The following is a 16,283-nucleotide window of genomic DNA, read 5'->3' as shown; positions in this document are numbered from 1 at the left end:
CATCAATTATCAATTATCAATAGCTTTTTTATCGAAAAATGGGCGTTTAAATTGCTGATTTTTTGATTTTTTCAAGAAAATTGTGTTTTTTCTGCATTTCTCCGCAAAAAAACTTAAATTTCCTCATTTCCTCAGATTTGCTCTCTGAGAAATTAGCGGGAAAAAACGGTTCTCGAGAACCTCTCCTCTGCAGCAATGTCTGCGTCTCCACTACCCCCGCCACTCTCTCGCTGCCCTCTATATATATTGAGTTTCTGTGCATATTTCGAAATTATTCGCATTTCTCTTGCAAAAATCTCAATTTTTTCCACTTTTCCAATAATTTCCATTGCCAGAATGAGTTCGGACGACGAAATTTACAATGAAAACAACGATTTGGACGAAGTGAGAAATTACCATTTTTTTAAGAAAAAATCGATATTTTCCAGGAATTTTCCGATGATATGGACCAGCAAAGCGGCTCGAGTGGTGAAAGTCAAGGAAAAGCGAATTATGAAGTGCGGTTTTCGAAGAAAATTGCATTTTTCGCGGAGAAAAATCGATAAATCAAGCGATTGTGTTGAAAACTCGGATTTTTCATCAAAACCTGCCTTAAAACGAATTTATTTGATTTTTTCGTTGGAAAGTCAGCCTGAAAATGGTTATTGAAGGGAAAATTCCATAAAAAGCGAGATTTTTATAGAATTTTGTCTCAAATATCCGTTTTCAGGCCGCGGGAAAACTCATTTTTAATGCGATTTTTACGCGAATTTTAATGCGAATTTTACGCGATTTTTAACAGAAAAATTGTTGCCTTTTAATGAAAATATGTTTTTAAAAAAAGTTGAAATAAACCGAAAACTTGATTTTTGTGGGCTTTCCTCACATTTTTCATCGAAATCACCTGAAAAGTGAGTAATTTTGTGTTTTTTCATCAAAATCACTCAATTTTCATCGAATTTTGTCTCAAATATCCGTTTTCGGGCCGGGAAAACTCATTTTTAATGAATTTTACACGATTTTTAACTGTAAAATTGAAATAATTAGTTTAAAGTCAGATTTTCCTGAAAAAGCCCACAAAAATCCAGTTTTCGACACTCTAAATCGCTCAATTTATTGATTTTTTTCACAAAAATTTCAAGTTTTTTTCTAATTTTTCGCGAAAAAACGCTAATTTTCGAATTTTTTTCCAGATTCTCGACCCAACTGCTCTGGAATCCGACATGAGCAAGACAATCTCCGAAGTGCAGGCAATTCTTCAAGTGGAGCCAGGAATCTGTCGGATTCTCCTTCACAAATTCAAATGGAACAAGGATCGACTGCTGGACAAGTTCTACGAGCATTCCGACACAACCGAGTTTCTCGCCGAAGCTCAGGTCATTCCGAAGACGTCGTCGTCGGAAGAAGCCGCCGGATCCTCAGCACCACCACCCGGAGGAGACGCTGAATGTGATGTGTGCTGCTCGATGACGAGGCTTTCAGGCCTGGCGTGTGCTCACCGAGCTTGTGACGAGTGCTGGAAAGCCTATTTGACAGAGAAGATTGTGGATGTTGGACAGAGTGAAATCGAGTGTATGATGATGGATTGCAAGTTGCTTATCGAGGATGAGAAGGTTAATATCTTGGAAAAAGCACGAAAAATCGATTTTCAAACCCCAAAAACTGCAAATTTCGCAGTTTGGAAGCTTGTGTTTCAGGAAATTTCACAAAAAAAGGCCCGAAAATTTTGAATTTCTACATTTTTTGTGTATTTTTTCAGCAAATTTAAGCAAAATTAGGCCAATTTCCGCAAAATCTCAGCAAAGTTTCGAAAATTTATGCCAATTTCGCAATGGGGCAGAGTTCAAAGGGGGCGGGGTTCCGGCTGCAACCCTGCGGCGCTTTTCTCTCGCTTTTTGTGTTCTTATTTTTCGGTTTTTTTGTTGAAAAATTCCAGATCTTTCCCCTTTTTTTTTGAATAAAAATGTGTTAAACTATGGAAAACGAAGCAATTTTTTACAGAAAAATTGCCATAAATTAATTTTCAGGGGCAAAACTGGCTGTTTTCCATTTGAAAATTAGTTGAACCCATTTTTTTTTTCGAAAAAAAAAAGAGAAAAAACTGAAAATTTTTAGCGAAACATCACAAAAAAAGCTTAAAATTGCCCAAAAATTCAATTTTTTGTCGATTTAATTTGAATTTCGCGCGTTTTCAGCTTTGTCGGAATCTCGGCCGTGTAGTCCTCTCGGACAAACCGTGTACTCCTCTCGGACAATAAATTAATTAAATTGGTGGATTTTAGGCGATTTTTCGTGTTTTCCTATACTTTTTCGTGATTTTTTCGAATATTTTTGTTTCAAAACAGGTTTACAGACGTCTGTTAATGTATTTTATATCGATTTGCAGACAAAAAACGTCTAAAAATAGTAAAATATGACAATTTTTTGATGAAAAATCGAAAGTATTGTGTTTCAAACTAGGAATTTACAATTGAAATACACTAAAAATTGATTTAAATCCCCAATAATCATGTAAAACTCATTTTTGACCGAGTTTCACAATAAATGGGTGAATTAATTGATTTTTTGTGATATTTCGCCTATAAATCTCGTTTTTTTTTCGGATAAAAATATGTAAAACGTTAACAAATGTGCCTAAAATAGCTTCCACTGCGAAATAATCAATTTTTCAATGTTGCAAATCGGTTTTTTTCGGGAAATTTCGCGTTTTCCAGATATTTTCCCTAGAAAAACCGCCTAAAATCCCGGGGGAATCCCCTAATTATTCAATTTTCCAGGTAATGTCATACATAACGGATCCATTCGTCATTGCCGCCTATCGAAAGCTCATAATCTCGAGCTACGTCGAGACGAACAGTCAACTCAAATGGTGCCCGGGCGCCGGCTGTGGAAAAGCCGTCAAAGGAGAGCCCAGCGACCGGGAGCCAGCCGTATGCACGTGCGGAGAGCGCTTCTGCTTCGCGTGTGCTCAGGATTGGCACGACCCGCTCAGTTGTCGGCACATGAAGATGTGGCGGAAAAAGTGTAGTGACGATAGTGAGACGTTGAATTGGATTAATGCGAACACGAAACCGTGTCCAAAGTGTTCAGTGACAATTGAGAAGAATGGTGGATGTAATCATATGTCATGCAAGAGCTCATCGTGTAGATATGAATTCTGTTGGTTGTGTCTTGGAGATTGGAAGAATCATGCGCAATGCAATAGGTTTGGAGATTGATCTGCAATTTCCCGCCGGCATGTTCACTGGAGCGCACTTGCTGATTTTTTAGCGTTTTTTTTTTCTCAAACACTCAATTATTTATAATCTAAAGAAGGAGTATCGTTTTTTTCGTTTATTTCGTTTTTGATAAGTATATCCCCAATATTTGCTCGAAGCTACGAATTTCGTGAGGAAAATTCGAAAAATTACCTAGTTTTTCCTAGAATCTCCGATTTTGACCACTTTTTCCTTACCCAGCGGTTCAAAATTGCCTTTTTTTTTTGAATTATCATCCTTTTTTGCATAATTTGGTCGTTGATCTCACCTTATTTCGTTGATTAAGGTACCTATTGGCTTTAAATGCACCAAAATATGCAAAAAATATATGAAAATTCAAAAAAAAAGTCAACGTCAGACCTCCTCTGCGACACGGAAAAATGCCCGAAATTGGAGATTTTAGGTAAAATTGGGAATTTTTAAAAGGTGGGCGGAGCCAAATCGCATCCGCCGCACGTTTATTTCGCAAGCCTCGCACGTTTTTTCCGTCATCATGTTGCCTTTTTTCGTGGAAAAAAAGTCGCGCGAGGATTGCGAAATAAGCGTGCGGCGGTTGCAATTTGGCGTTTTTTGAAATTTTTTCGAGAAGTTTCACCCTAAAATTCGTTAATTTCAGCACATTTTGAGTCTGTACTTTTTAAAATTGAGCGTGCATAAAACCAGGCCAAATTAGCGCTTAAAAATATCAACAAAAAAAAAAATTGCAAGTGCGCTCCAGTAAACTTGGTGATTTGGCGCGAATTTAAAACAAAAAAGATTTTTTCATAATTTTCAAATTTTGCTTTATTTCAGATACGTGGAAGACGACAACAAGACTGACTCTCGTTCGCTATCGAGAAAGAATCTACAACGATATCTTTTCTACTATAATAGATTCATGGCCCATCAGAATAGTATGAAGTTGGAGGGAAAGGTTTGTTATTTTCAAAGCACCCGACATCTGCCGGGCTTCATCAAACATTTTTCAGCTCTACGCGAAAGTGGAAGTAAAAATGGACCTAATGCAGGCACTCTCAATGTCATGGATCGAAGTTCAATTCCTTCGACGAGCGGTCGATGCGCTTTGCGAGTGTCGCCGTACGCTGAAATATGCCTACGCCTTCGCCTACTACCTGGAGGCGAACAATATGACGACACTGTTCGAGACGAATCAAAGTGATCTCGAATTGGCGACCGAGCAGCTGTCCGGGATGTTGGAAGGCGATTTGGAGGATAATGATTTGGCCGAACTGAAGCGGAAGGTGAGGAGCAGCACACTCAGATGCGGCCGACATCTTCCGGGCTGAAATTTTGTAATTTTTATCAATTTCCAGGTCCAAGACAAGTACCGCTACGTGGAGCTCCGCCGCAAAAAGATGCTCGATCATTGTGCCGAAGGTGTCGAGCTTGATAGTTGGGTGTTCTGCGAGTAATTAATCATTTTAATATTTCTATGTATATTTATTTGAAATCTATCGATCTCGTATCATTTTGTTCTTATCCTACTCTTCTCTTATATCAACTGACACCCGATAAATATAAATTCTCACTATGATAATTTATTATTAGCATTTTACAAACTTTTTGAAACCGTAATTCTTTTTTTTTGCTACAACATTTTTTTCTGTTGTGACAGCAAAGGAGGAATATTTTAATTACGGGCTCTTTGACGTCAACCATGTGGCAAAAGAATAATTATGAAATTTAAAAACAATCACTTTAATAACTTTCCAGTAACTCGAAAATTTTAAATTTTCTAGAAACAGTAGATTTCAAAAAAAATTTCCGTTTTTATTTTTGTTGGCCAGTGACCCAGTGACCAAAAATGCAGAAATTGCAAACTTGCTCACAATCAGTGTTCCAAAAATTACTGTGTCGCCATTCAAAGAAGTTGCAGAAATAATTATTCTGGAGAGCAAATTGAAGAGAATGTAATGCATTTTATAGGCTGTTTAGATGCTGTGGAAATAATAATTTTGAACAAATTTACTGTTTCTAAAAGTTTTGTTTTCATTTTTTGGATTACTGGGGAAGTGATGGTCTCTATGATTTAAATTTTTCCGAATTTTTGGAATGAGATACGAAGCCAATTCAAGTGGAGAATATATTCTTGTGAAGTTTTTGAAACAGGAATTTTATTTTCGATTTTTTACAATTTTAAATTCTCGGAACGCTTTATGTTAGACATGAATAGTTTTTTGATTTTTGAGAAAATCCAAAAAAATGTTTTCCCAACTCGTTGTGTCAATCCAAAACATTTTGCATATTTTAGTGTGCGAATTGTGATGCACGGTTCTTCGTATAAAGTGGAAGAACTACTTGCTTGAACTACATCTGATAGCTCGGCGGTCCACCAACTAATATACTAATATAGATTCCGAGTTATCAAACAGAATACCAACTTGATAAGGCATTATTGCCATTATTGGCACTAAACCTTTCCACCATTGACTGATTAAACTGATTAGGAGAATATTCAGTACTTTTCCGATTTCTGCCCCCAAAATGTTTTGGATATATTCATTAATGAAACGTGAACTTTTTTTGTAATTTCAGGCTTATAGTTAGTAGTGTTGTTTTCTGAACCTAAAAATTGAAATAGTTTTGAAATAAACATTCACGTGAGAATTTAAATTGAAAAATTGAAAAAAAAAACATTTTGGGGGGCAGAAATCGGAAACGTACCGAATATTCATATAAATATGAAAGTGCCTATATTTTTTAAAAACTTTTTTACAAGTTTTAGAACTAATATTGCAGTCAAAGAGTAAGAAAATATTCGAAAAAAAGCAAAAATTAAAAAAAGTCATTCAGAGATCCATTAAATGAGAAATTTAATTTTATTGGTTTTCTGAAAATTGAATTTTATTGATTTTATTGAGTTTTTCAACAGTCATTACTTATTTCCGTGAACCGTTTTGATATTAAATTGTAAATCTAGGTCGGAAAAGTCACACACACCGAGGAGTTAGGCTTCCCTCATCCTCCCTGGATCAGTCGGTAACTGCTTCGGTCGGGGAGTGGGAGGGGTGGGATGAGTTCAATTCTTCCGGAAAAGATGAGGGATTTTGACCAGGTCAATCATTCGTCCAAGGGGCGCACTTACTGACCCCGCCCCTTTTTTCACTCGTTTTTCTCATTTTAACTTGAGCATCGATTCTCTTTAGTTTTCCTCTGTTTTTCGAACAAATTTTGTCGAATTTTAATGAAATGTTCATAAATAAAATGTAAAATAATCGATTATTTCACAAATTTGTCGAAATTTCGGCTTTTATCGTCATGAAAAATCACTTTTCCGTAATAATTATAGAAATTGACGATTTTGCCATTTTTTCAAGCCTTTTTAGAACTTTTTCGAGTCTAATATTCGCACAATTTGATCGATTTAGCAGAAAAAAAAATTATGTTTCATTTCTCCAGTGTCCGTGTTTCTTCTATCTGTTTCCTTTTCTGTCCGTTCGGGTTTCGGCTCTATGTTTCCCAATTTTCTTGTGTTTTTTTATTAATTCTTCTCAATTTATTCAATTTCAGCTGTAAAGAATGACCGATGCGTGGATCGAGGGGCGGCAACGATCAATATGCTCAAGGAGCACTCACCCTTCTCAACTCGCTTCACGCATCGGCAAGAATTCATTTTTTTTATCACGGAAATAATTATTGAAAATTTCAGATTCCGAATTCTGTGGCTGAAGTGTTGGATCAGAAAAGTGACTGCCGTCGACATTTTCAACAGCAACGGCTCGGAAAGGCTCGCGTTGATCGACCCGGAACCGTTACATCCACAAGCTTGCTGAGAAGAGTACGATTAACTTCGCGTTGAGGCCAGGTCCTGCTCCAAATCATGTGGATGCCTATGTCCCCGCCGTTGGATCCACTCGCGTACGAGTTCATCGAGTCTCCGAATCGTTCCCAGTCGTCGGCAATCGTACGTTCTTCAAATCGGGCAACGCCTTGCTTCTGTTGAAGTGGATAAGACAAATCAATGGAGAGCAAAGTGTTCGTTTTAAATTTTTCTCACATCTTTCTAATAATTAATTAATTTCAGCTATACCTTATCAACATTCAATCAAGAGGGTCTGTAGTTGTTGCTTTGGAAAAAAAGCCCAATTTACGGTGCTAAGTGGAAACCCAACGGCCGAGAATTCGCTATTTGCTATGGTTACATGCCAGCCAAAGTAACATTCTATAATCCGAGAGGAGTTCCAATTTTCGACACGATTGAAGGTCCACGAAACTATGTTTTCTATAATGCATTTTGAAATATTGTTTTGATTTGTGGATTTGGAAATATCGCAAAAGGAGAAATGAAGTTTTGGGATGAGGAGACGAAAAAGGAAATTATTTCGATCGAAACACTTTTCGATAGGGCTCCAGATGGTCAACCAAAAAGTATGAGCGAATCAAGTCGAAACGTGATGGACGAGTGTGTTGTTATTTTTTCAAAATCTATCTTTTTTAAACTTGACCAAATTTCGAAGCACTTTATCTAGTAGAAAAAATCTGTTTCGTTTTTGAAAATAAAATCATCACCAAACGGTACCTAGCAAATTATTTCAAAAAACCAACAAAAAAAACAACACAAATTTTTGGAAATAAAATCCTCACCAAACGGTACCTAGCAAATTAAATCAAAAAATCAACAAAAAAAAACAACAAAAATTTTTGAAAATTGAAATTACCCTTACTTTTAATATAGCTGTTATTTTCAGGATATCAATCAACCAGCTCGGGATGAAACGAGTCGAATTGTCAGATTCTCTTCGTCACCCTCTTCCTGATCGTCATCTTCGGAAGATGAGTTCTGCGTGTCCACTTCGTCAGGTAAGTATGACTCCAAAGTGCCACCACAGCTGGGGCAACCATCATGTGAGCAGACGAAGTGTACGGGCAGCTTGCATGTAGAGCATCGGAGCCATTCAGTGACGATTGATTCGAAGTCTGTCTCGTGAATATCCGAATCAAGAACGGGATCCGCCTAAATAAAATAAAATTTTAAAAACATAGGTTGAATTGAATTTTACAAAGTGGCATTTGCTGCAAATAGACACGTCTTTCTTGGGTGGCAAAGAAGAAGCTAGAAGTTTATTCGATCGCTTTCTGTCTCCCTTTTTGCGTCGCTGAAATTTAATAGAAAATACTTAATAGTTCAAAATTTGGTAAGTACCACAATACGATTCATAGTCTGCGTTGCTGTTCTATATGGAAGATGAGCATCTCGGCGAACTGTTAAGACCTGGCTGGTTCCAGGAGTATTCTTGTTCGCTTCACGAACAATTTCGAGATTTTTTCGCATAGTTTCCAGGGACTCGGCGCTACTTGACTTCTTATATTGCCTCATCTTCCTACACAACACGTCATTTTCCTATAAAAAAATACATTTCAAATACTAAACCATCATAGTTTTACAACCTGCATAAATTCATTGTACAATTTTTCAGCCTCATACGTGAAGCCCATCGTCGAAGGTGCATTGAATGGTTGATGTGGAGCTGGAAGAGGGATGTTTTGGAATGGCTCCATGTCCATATCATCACGGTCAGTTGCAGGCGTGTTGGTCTCATTTTCTAAAAACAGTAGATGTATATTAGAGCCTATAAAGATGCAACAGAATTTTTTTTGGAATAAAAATTATAAATTTTTTTACAGGGTGGGCCAAAAGTATGGTAACACATGAAGCGCTCTTTTACATGAGCTTTTCGCGCGACTGCCACGTCATACGTACATTCTTCTATCGAATACTGATAGCTGAATAAATGTCCTTCAATTTGACTCAAAATTTGTAATGTTTCCCAATAAGGTGCGATCTTTATCACCTCGACAATTTGGCGAACCCTTTCGAAAAAACGGTAATTTGGCACGCGGCACTTCCCACACAAACACACCTCCCACGCACGCCAATAATTTTCAGATGTATGATTTTTATGTTAAATTTAAAATTAAAGAAGTGAAGAAGCGTTTTTGATTGTTTTTGTAGCATATAAAAATTTTCTGTGTCGACACTGGCGCCTAGCAAGAACCTTTGAATATTTCATGAATTCAACTTTGCGAAATTTACTCAGTTTTTTTGGTTTCGCAAGGCGTAACGACCCACAAAATCATCCGAGCTCAATTTTCTGAAAAAATTCTGGAAAGTCAGGTCAAAACGTCTCGAAAAATACTAAAATGAATTTTTCTGCATACTGCTACTCGCCGCTCACATCCATCTTTCTGGCGACTATGCCATTCAAGACTTAACCTACTGCCGCAGTCCATGACAGAAATACCGTGATAGAAATTATTTGGATTTTTGTTTTTAAAGAATCTCTAGACCAAGAGCATTCTTTGAACTATAAAAACTTGTAAGACACTTGATGGATTCCTCGAGAAAAATGTAGAAATCCCGCAGAATGCCGACTTGCGTGTATAAAGGTCGTGATCTAAAAAGTTCTGAAGGCCTGCAGCGATGCGGATGGGAATATTTTGAAAATTCAAAACGTTCATCTGGTCAGTATTTTATGGAGAACAAAACTTGTACAAATTGATGTAATAACTCTCCACTAGTAAAGTTATAGAGCTGCAAACGTGTTACCATACTTTTGGCCCACCCTGTAAAATTAAAATTATGGATTTTTTTTTGGAATAAATATAGTGGTACTTTTTGGAATAAAAATTGTGGAATTTTTTTTGAATAAAAATAGTGATATATTTTGGAATAAAAATAGTGATATTTTTTGGAATTAATAATATGGAATTTTTTTTAATTAAAAATATGGAATTTTTTTGGAAAAAAAAGTAATTTTTTTTGGAATTAAATTTTTGTGGAATCAAAAATTACTAACCTAACAAATGGCCTGATGCAATTGCCATATGGACATGTTTGCAGCTTACACCACTTTTCTGGCCAGGACAAGTACAAAGGAAACGTGTCCAGCAAGCTCCACAGGAACAGTGACAGTTCTCGTCCTTGGCACAAGAGCATCCCAGTAAGTCTTCAACAGTGTAAACTTTTCCAGAAGCTTTAGCCTCAATTTCGAAATCTCCTTTCTCGTTTTGTGAGAGGATGTAATCCTCAGCTTGAAGCTTAGCCTTGGCACAATTTCGCAAATTTTGCGCTTTACGGGCTGAAGCGGTTTTCAAACATCGTCCTGACTGCTTAGCAAGTTTGCGAACCACCCATTCAAAAGCATCATATAACACTTTCAACAAGGCATCAATTCGAATATTCGTGTGGAGTTGCAGGTGTTCTTTCTGAAAAATAAGCCAAAAATATTATCAGTTTTTAATCTCTTTAAAAAATTACTTTCAGAGCTGCGTGCCAACTTTCGCTGAACATCGACGTCTGGAAAGGAGCTCCACGACGAAAGCAACCAGCCCACAACTTATCATAATCTGTAAGTTTTATTTACTTCAACTGAAAATTAAATAAAAAACCTAAATGACTTCTTCTGAAGTAATCCGCGTATTGTTTGCCGTTCTCACAATCATTTTCCAAATGTTCCAATAGTGTAGCCAAAAGATTTTCATACTTTGCTTTCGTAGGCTCTCCCATCATCGATGTCAGAGTTCCTTTAACTGTCTCAGCCTCGCATTTTGGAAGAAGTTTGTCAGCATTTTCGAAGAGAGCTCTTTGCACGTGCCAGATGCACCAGAGTCGCTGAGTTTTGTGATTTTTGAGAACCTGAAAAACGTAAACTTTAAAGCTGAAATCTAAAACCTATCTGACACAGTTATATCCATTCCAGAAAGCATGTGCTTCATCTGACATGAAGTATTGTGGATGAAAGTCTGGAATTTCTTTAACAATGCATTCAAATAATTGCTTGACATCTTCCTGGGTTACTGTAGATGAGATCATATAGGCTGAAACTTCCATGCGCTTAGCTCTTTCGTACACTTAGAAAACTTACCGACTGGAATTCCACGACCATGACCATTTACTACCAGCATTGTTGTGAGCTTGAGATTGTATTTAGATGGGTTGTGAGTGTCATCAATACAGATTCCATCGTTCCCGTATCTCTCGCACAGCTCTTTTTGGTCAGGTGTCATAACAACTGCAATAAAATGGAGGAATAAAAAACCGAGTTTTTACTTCATACTAATCTTTTGTCGATAAATTCGGCAAAACAGCCTTTTGTCCATTTGCCGATTTGCCGGAAATTTTCAAATCCGGCAAAACGGCAAATTACCATAAATTTTCAAATCCGGCAAAACGGCAAATTACCATAAATTTTCAAATCCGGCAAAACGGCAAATTACCATAAATTTTCAAATCCGGCAAAACGACAAATTACCATAAATTTTCAAATCCGGCAAAACGGCAAATTACCATAAATTTTCAAATCCGGCAAAACGGCAAATTACCATAAATTTTCAAATCCGGCAAAACGGCAAATTACCATAAATTTTCAAATCCGGCAAAACGACAAATTACCATAAATTTTCAAATCCGGCAAGTGCCGCCCACCCCTGCAACATACCCATTAAAAAACCTGCTCCATCATCTCTTGGTGGTGAGAAAAACCTGATGCCATCTTCCGGCCAATTTCTATCCACTCTTTTTTGCAAAGAAATGAAATCATTTTCATCGAGGCGGCCTTCGGCAAGGTTGTACTTTTTTCGCAAGTACCTAAAACAATTTTTCAAAAATAATTTATTTTTTTCTTACCTCAAATCAGATGGTACTATATTTGCAAGTCGGCTTGTCAGATCGTACTCCTTATCACATTTACGAATAATTTGAACATTCGAAAACCCGTCTTTCATGAACCTTTAAAAAATCATCTTCAAATAATTCTAAACCAAATAGCGTACCGAACAAGTTTTGAAATTTCTTGCTCATTGAGCAGCCGGAAGCCTGGACGTTTTTCGTGTCCGTAGTGCTCGAAATATCCCACCGCTTGAATAGTTCCACTCAATACATCTTTTTTATATAGACAGAAACGATGGACAATGATGAGATCCAGTCATTTTCCTTGATGGGCCCACGAGCATCTTCTTGGCAGTCGAGTTGTAGTGACCTTCATGACGGCAAATACGATACACAGCGAGTCGACTCGACATGTCCTCGCTAGATCGAACTCGGAAGCTGGTGCAAGAATCTCGCTCTCGCACACTCAGCCAGTTCTGAACAGTGGGTTGTTTTTTCGAAATTACATTAAAAACAGTTCACCTGGAATTCTACCGTAGTTTGAAAGTTAGTATATTCAACTTCCGATTCGGGCTCATGAAATTCTGAAAAGTGCTGAGCCAGTTCCAATCGAGTTGCAAAATTCGAGCCGCAGTCTTCAACAGGGCATAGAACGGTCCCCTTTGCAGAATTTTCGTCAGCGTTTTTAGACTTGTTACGTGGGGCGGCGGATTGCTGTCGCAAGGTCACAGAACGGTGCTCAGAAGCCGATACACAAATCTTCTGTTAAAATTCCATAATTTTTGTTCCAAAAAAAAAACCATAATTTTTGTTCCAAAAAATTTCAAAAAAAATACCATAATTTTTAGTTCCAAAAAATACCATAATTTTTGTTCCAAAAAAAAAAGACCATAATTTTTGTTCCAAAAAATTCCATAATTTTTATTCCAAAAAAAAATTATTTTATTACTAAAAAAAATCTATATATTTTATTCCAAAAAAAATCAAAAAATTTTATTCCAAAAAATTCAATATATTTTATTCCAAAAAAATCAATATATTTTTTTCCAAAAAAAAATCACTAAATTTTATTCCAAAATTATCAATTTAATTTATTCCAAAAAATCGGTATCTCTTGTGACAAGAATCACCTGTGGTTAGGCAAAACAATATTCATAATAACATTAAAAAAGTACCTTTGCTGGGGGTGGCTGTATCGCCGTTGGAGGTGGTGGCAGAACGATAATATCATCCTCGAGTGAAATTGTAGCAGGATCTACAGGCGCATCGGGGAGATTTGTAACTTTTGGATGCTTTCTTCTTCGATGCGTCACTAATCCATTCTTGGACGGTAGAGTCAATCCACATGTGGTGCACTCCCAAGCCACACCCCCATTTCGATCCACGGACCTGCTCAAAGCAAGTTGCTTTTTGAATTCCTTTATGTCTTCATCTGTTGCATTGTGAATCGAACCGAGATGTCTGGTGACGTTATTCAGCAGGGTTGACTTGTAATCGCATTTGTCACACAGGATATAGCTAGCCATTTTCTTTAAACAATGATAAATTTTCATAAAAAATAATAGATTTTCGTTCAAAACCGATAAAATTTCTTTTTAAAAAATGATACATTTTCTGAAACAACAATAATTTTTTGGAAAACTCAATAAATTTTCCAAAAAATAATAAATTTACGGAAAAATCGATGAATTTTCGGTAAAAATCGATAAATTTTCGGTAAAAATAATAAATTTTCGGAAAAATCTATAAATATTCTGTTTAAAAAAATAAATTTTCGGAAAAAAATCGAAAAATTTTTCTTTCGAAAATAATTTCGGAAATACGATTCCTACTGTATTAGGGAAACACTAAATTCTGAGAATGCGTACTGCGCAACATATTTGACGCGCAAAATATCTTGTGGCGAAAAATATCTCGTAGCGGAAACCGCAGCAATTCGTTCAACGATTACTGTAGAGCTGTTGATTTACTGGCTAGACTTTAGAAACGAATTTATTTTCGATATTGAATTTTTCGTTGGTTTTTGCCATTTCGATACTTCAAAAAATCGTCAATAAGTTACAAAAGCAATACAAAATGGGACCAACGCTACAGTAGTCATTTAAAGAATTTTTGTAGTTTTCGCTACGAGATATTTGTTTGTTGCGCAAAACGTATTCTCAGAATTTAGTGTTCCCATAATATTATTTCTCACTTCCAGATCATCGACGCCAGGATGCTGCTTTCTCCGCCAACCAACTGCCGTTTTTTTTGTTTTCTCTGTAAGTTTGCTCTGTGCTGTTCCGTTTTTCAAATTCCCCTGTGTTAGTTCAATTACAAAATTTCAGATTTCCCGAAGGTTTCCAGCTCATCTTGGGAAGAAGATGGATTCGACGCCAGGACCCTCCTCTCCACTCCGACCGACTCTTCTGGTTTTTCCCTGTACGTTTTCTCTGTATTGTTCTGTTTTTCAAATCTTCTTTGAAACTTTAAAAAAAAACAGAAGATCATTAAATAAATTTTATTAAAGAACATTTTTAAGCAAATTTAAAAAAAGATAAAATTTAAGCTTTTTCTTTATTCTCCAGCTGTCATGTTGTAAATGAACGGGAGCCGGTGAGCCGATGAAAGATCATTCCAGTTTGAGAAGTACTCGATTAGTAGGCCTTGATCTCCATCATCGAATGAGCCGGACGAGGTGGCGAGAGCGAGAAGAGCTCCTGAAAATTAAAAATTGGAATAAAATTCAATTTTTCATTTAAAAAAACTTACGATAGACGGTGAGCGACGGCGTGAACACGAAAACTCCCGAATTGAACATATCCGGCCATCCGATATCGGCGGCGGCAGAGAAGTCGGGTCTTTCGAAGAGTTCATCACAGTTCCTGATGATCATGGTGTCAGCATCCAAGAAAACAGCCTTCGAGTATTGAGTGAGACGCCAGCAGTGGAATTTGGTGAAGGTCACACTAGATCCGGGCGGCCGATCAACGAGAGATTCTCCGAGTCGTTGCTGTTGAAGAAGTCGACGATATTCACTTCGTCGAATTTGTTCTCCAACTCTTCACGGACAGAATTCGAAATCTGGAATTTAATTTAATTAATTATTTAATAAGATTTTTTTTTATTGAAAAATCACCTCATTAGTGATCAAACAATGAATTCTTCCGTTGCCGATGCGTGAAGCGAGTTGAGAAGGGTGAGTGCTCCTTGAGCATATTGATCGTTGCCGCCCCTCGATCCACGCATCGGTCATTCTTTACAGCTGAAATTGAATAAATTGAGAAGAATTAATAAAAAAACACAAGAAAATTGGGAAAAATAGAGCCGAAACCCGAACGGACAGAAAAGGAAACAGATAGAAGAAACACGGACACTGGAGAAATGAAACATAATTTTTTTTTCTGCTAAATCGATCAAATTGTGCGAATATTAGACTCGAAAAAGTTCTAAAAAGGCTTGAAAAAATGGCAAAATCGTCAATTTCTATAATTATTACGGAAAAGTGATTTTTCATGACGATAAAAGCCGAAATTTCGACAAATTTGTGAAATAATCGATTATTTTACATATTATTTATGAACATTTCATTAAAATTCGACAAAATTTGTTCGAAAAACAGAGGAAAACTAAAGAGAACCGATGCTCAAGTTAAAATGAGAAAAACGAGTGAAAAAAGGGGGGGGGGGGGTCAGTAAGTGCGCCCCTTGGACGAATGATTGACCAGGTCAAAATCCCTCATCTTCTTCCGGAATTCCATAATTTTTATTTTTGTTTTTTTGCGCCTACTAGTACCTGTGAAAATTGTAACTCGACACAAAAACCTTTCTAGCGCGGCTTTAAGTTACTTTCCTGTCCCAAAAACTCACCTATAATATTTTTAAAAAATCTAGAATCCAAATCTATCAAAACATTTCCGGAATTCCATAATTTTTATTTTTGTTTTTTTGCGCCTACTAGTACCTGTGAAAATTGTAACTCGACACAAAAACCTTTCTAGCGCGGCTTTAAGTTACTTTCCTGTCCCAAAAACTCACCTATAATATTTTTAAAAAATCTAGAATCCAAATCTATCAAAACATTTCCGGAATTCCATAATTTTTATTTTTGTTTCTTTGTGCCTACTAGTACCTGTGAAAATTGTAACTCGACACAAAAACCTTTCTAGCGCGGCTTTAAGTTACTTTCCTGTCCCAAAAACTCACCTATAATATTTTTAAAAAATCTAGAATCCAAATCTATCAAAACATTTCCGGAATTCCATAATTTTTATTTTTGTTTCTTTGTGCCTACTAGTACCTGTGAAAATTGTAACTCGACACAAAAACCTTTCTAGCGCGGCTTTAAGTTACTTTCCTGTCCCAAAAACTCACCTATAATATTTTTAAAAAATCTAGAATCCAAATCTATCAAAACATTTCCGGAATTCCATAATTTTTATTTTTGTTTCTTTGTGCCTA

General features: G+C 36.6%; 2 protein-coding genes, 1 non-coding gene and 3 pseudogenes across 10 annotated transcripts; 3 read left to right on the top strand and 3 right to left on the bottom strand.

Annotated features, from left to right (window-relative positions):
* Nucleotides 1-336: 336 nt before the first annotated feature.
* Nucleotides 337-4,773, top strand: ari-1.4 (the record flags this gene model as incomplete). 4 transcript variants are annotated; one of them, NM_001047595.3, is made up of 7 exons in its annotated part: nucleotides 337-384; nucleotides 429-497; nucleotides 1,173-1,592; nucleotides 2,757-3,184; nucleotides 4,029-4,149; nucleotides 4,205-4,477; nucleotides 4,550-4,773. In NM_001047595.3, 7 exons carry the CDS (start codon nucleotides 337-339, stop codon nucleotides 4,646-4,648), a joined length of 1,458 nt encoding a protein of 485 aa, NP_001041060.1. The 4 variants fall into 4 exon arrangements, with proteins under 4 accessions (NP_001041060.1, NP_001255868.1, NP_001255869.1 ...); NM_001268939.3 differs by lacking the exons at nucleotides 337-384; nucleotides 429-497 and having other exon boundaries at nucleotides 1,203-1,592; nucleotides 4,550-4,648; NM_001268940.3 differs by lacking the exons at nucleotides 337-384; nucleotides 429-497; nucleotides 1,173-1,592 and having other exon boundaries at nucleotides 2,760-3,184; nucleotides 4,550-4,761.
* anr-3 lies at nucleotides 4,101-6,271 on the bottom strand. Its single transcript, NR_101984.1, has 2 exons — nucleotides 6,177-6,271; nucleotides 4,101-4,638 (listed from the first exon to the last, which is right to left on the bottom strand).
* Nucleotides 6,272-6,746: 475 nt separating this feature from the next.
* On the top strand, nucleotides 6,747-7,377 carry Y73F8A.37 (annotated as a pseudogene). The gene is made up of 4 exons: nucleotides 6,747-6,837; nucleotides 6,886-7,000; nucleotides 7,042-7,209; nucleotides 7,261-7,377. Coding segments are annotated over exons 1-4 (491 nt in total).
* Nucleotides 7,378-7,422: 45 nt separating this feature from the next.
* On the top strand, nucleotides 7,423-14,359 carry Y73F8A.32 (uncharacterized protein). 2 transcript variants are annotated; one of them, NM_001392446.1, is made up of 8 exons: nucleotides 7,423-7,638; nucleotides 7,925-8,036; nucleotides 8,654-8,750; nucleotides 10,078-10,177; nucleotides 10,501-10,585; nucleotides 12,131-12,327; nucleotides 14,045-14,105; nucleotides 14,172-14,359. In NM_001392446.1, the coding sequence occupies exons 7-8, from the start codon at nucleotides 14,060-14,062 to the stop codon at nucleotides 14,306-14,308; spliced, it is 183 nt and encodes a 60-aa protein (NP_001379261.1). In that variant the 5' UTR covers nucleotides 7,423-7,638; nucleotides 7,925-8,036; nucleotides 8,654-8,750; nucleotides 10,078-10,177; nucleotides 10,501-10,585; nucleotides 12,131-12,327; nucleotides 14,045-14,059; the 3' UTR covers nucleotides 14,309-14,359. The 2 variants fall into 2 exon arrangements, 1 of the variants encoding a protein (NP_001379261.1); NR_063183.1 differs by having other exon boundaries at nucleotides 7,607-7,638; nucleotides 14,172-14,316.
* On the bottom strand, nucleotides 7,931-13,370 carry Y73F8A.33 (annotated as a pseudogene). Its single transcript has 14 exons — nucleotides 13,020-13,370; nucleotides 12,367-12,606; nucleotides 12,009-12,320; nucleotides 11,863-11,964; nucleotides 11,675-11,823; nucleotides 11,102-11,248; nucleotides 10,918-11,054; nucleotides 10,626-10,872; nucleotides 10,495-10,583; nucleotides 10,034-10,442; nucleotides 8,625-8,779; nucleotides 8,380-8,577; nucleotides 8,237-8,332; nucleotides 7,931-8,190 (listed from the first exon to the last, which is right to left on the bottom strand). Coding segments are annotated over exons 1-14 (2,892 nt in total).
* A 41-nt stretch (nucleotides 14,360-14,400) lies between the features above and the next one.
* Nucleotides 14,401-15,079, bottom strand: gyg-3 (annotated as a pseudogene). Its single transcript has 3 exons — nucleotides 14,963-15,079; nucleotides 14,596-14,907; nucleotides 14,401-14,543 (listed from the first exon to the last, which is right to left on the bottom strand). Coding segments are annotated over exons 1-3 (572 nt in total).
* Nucleotides 15,080-16,283: the final 1,204 nt, after the last annotated feature.

Source organism: Caenorhabditis elegans, chromosome IV, assembly GCF_000002985.6.
Source record: "Caenorhabditis elegans chromosome IV".
Taxonomy (NCBI): Eukaryota; Metazoa; Nematoda; class Chromadorea; order Rhabditida; family Rhabditidae; genus Caenorhabditis; species Caenorhabditis elegans.
This window is presented reverse-complemented; position numbering and strand designations above follow the sequence as displayed.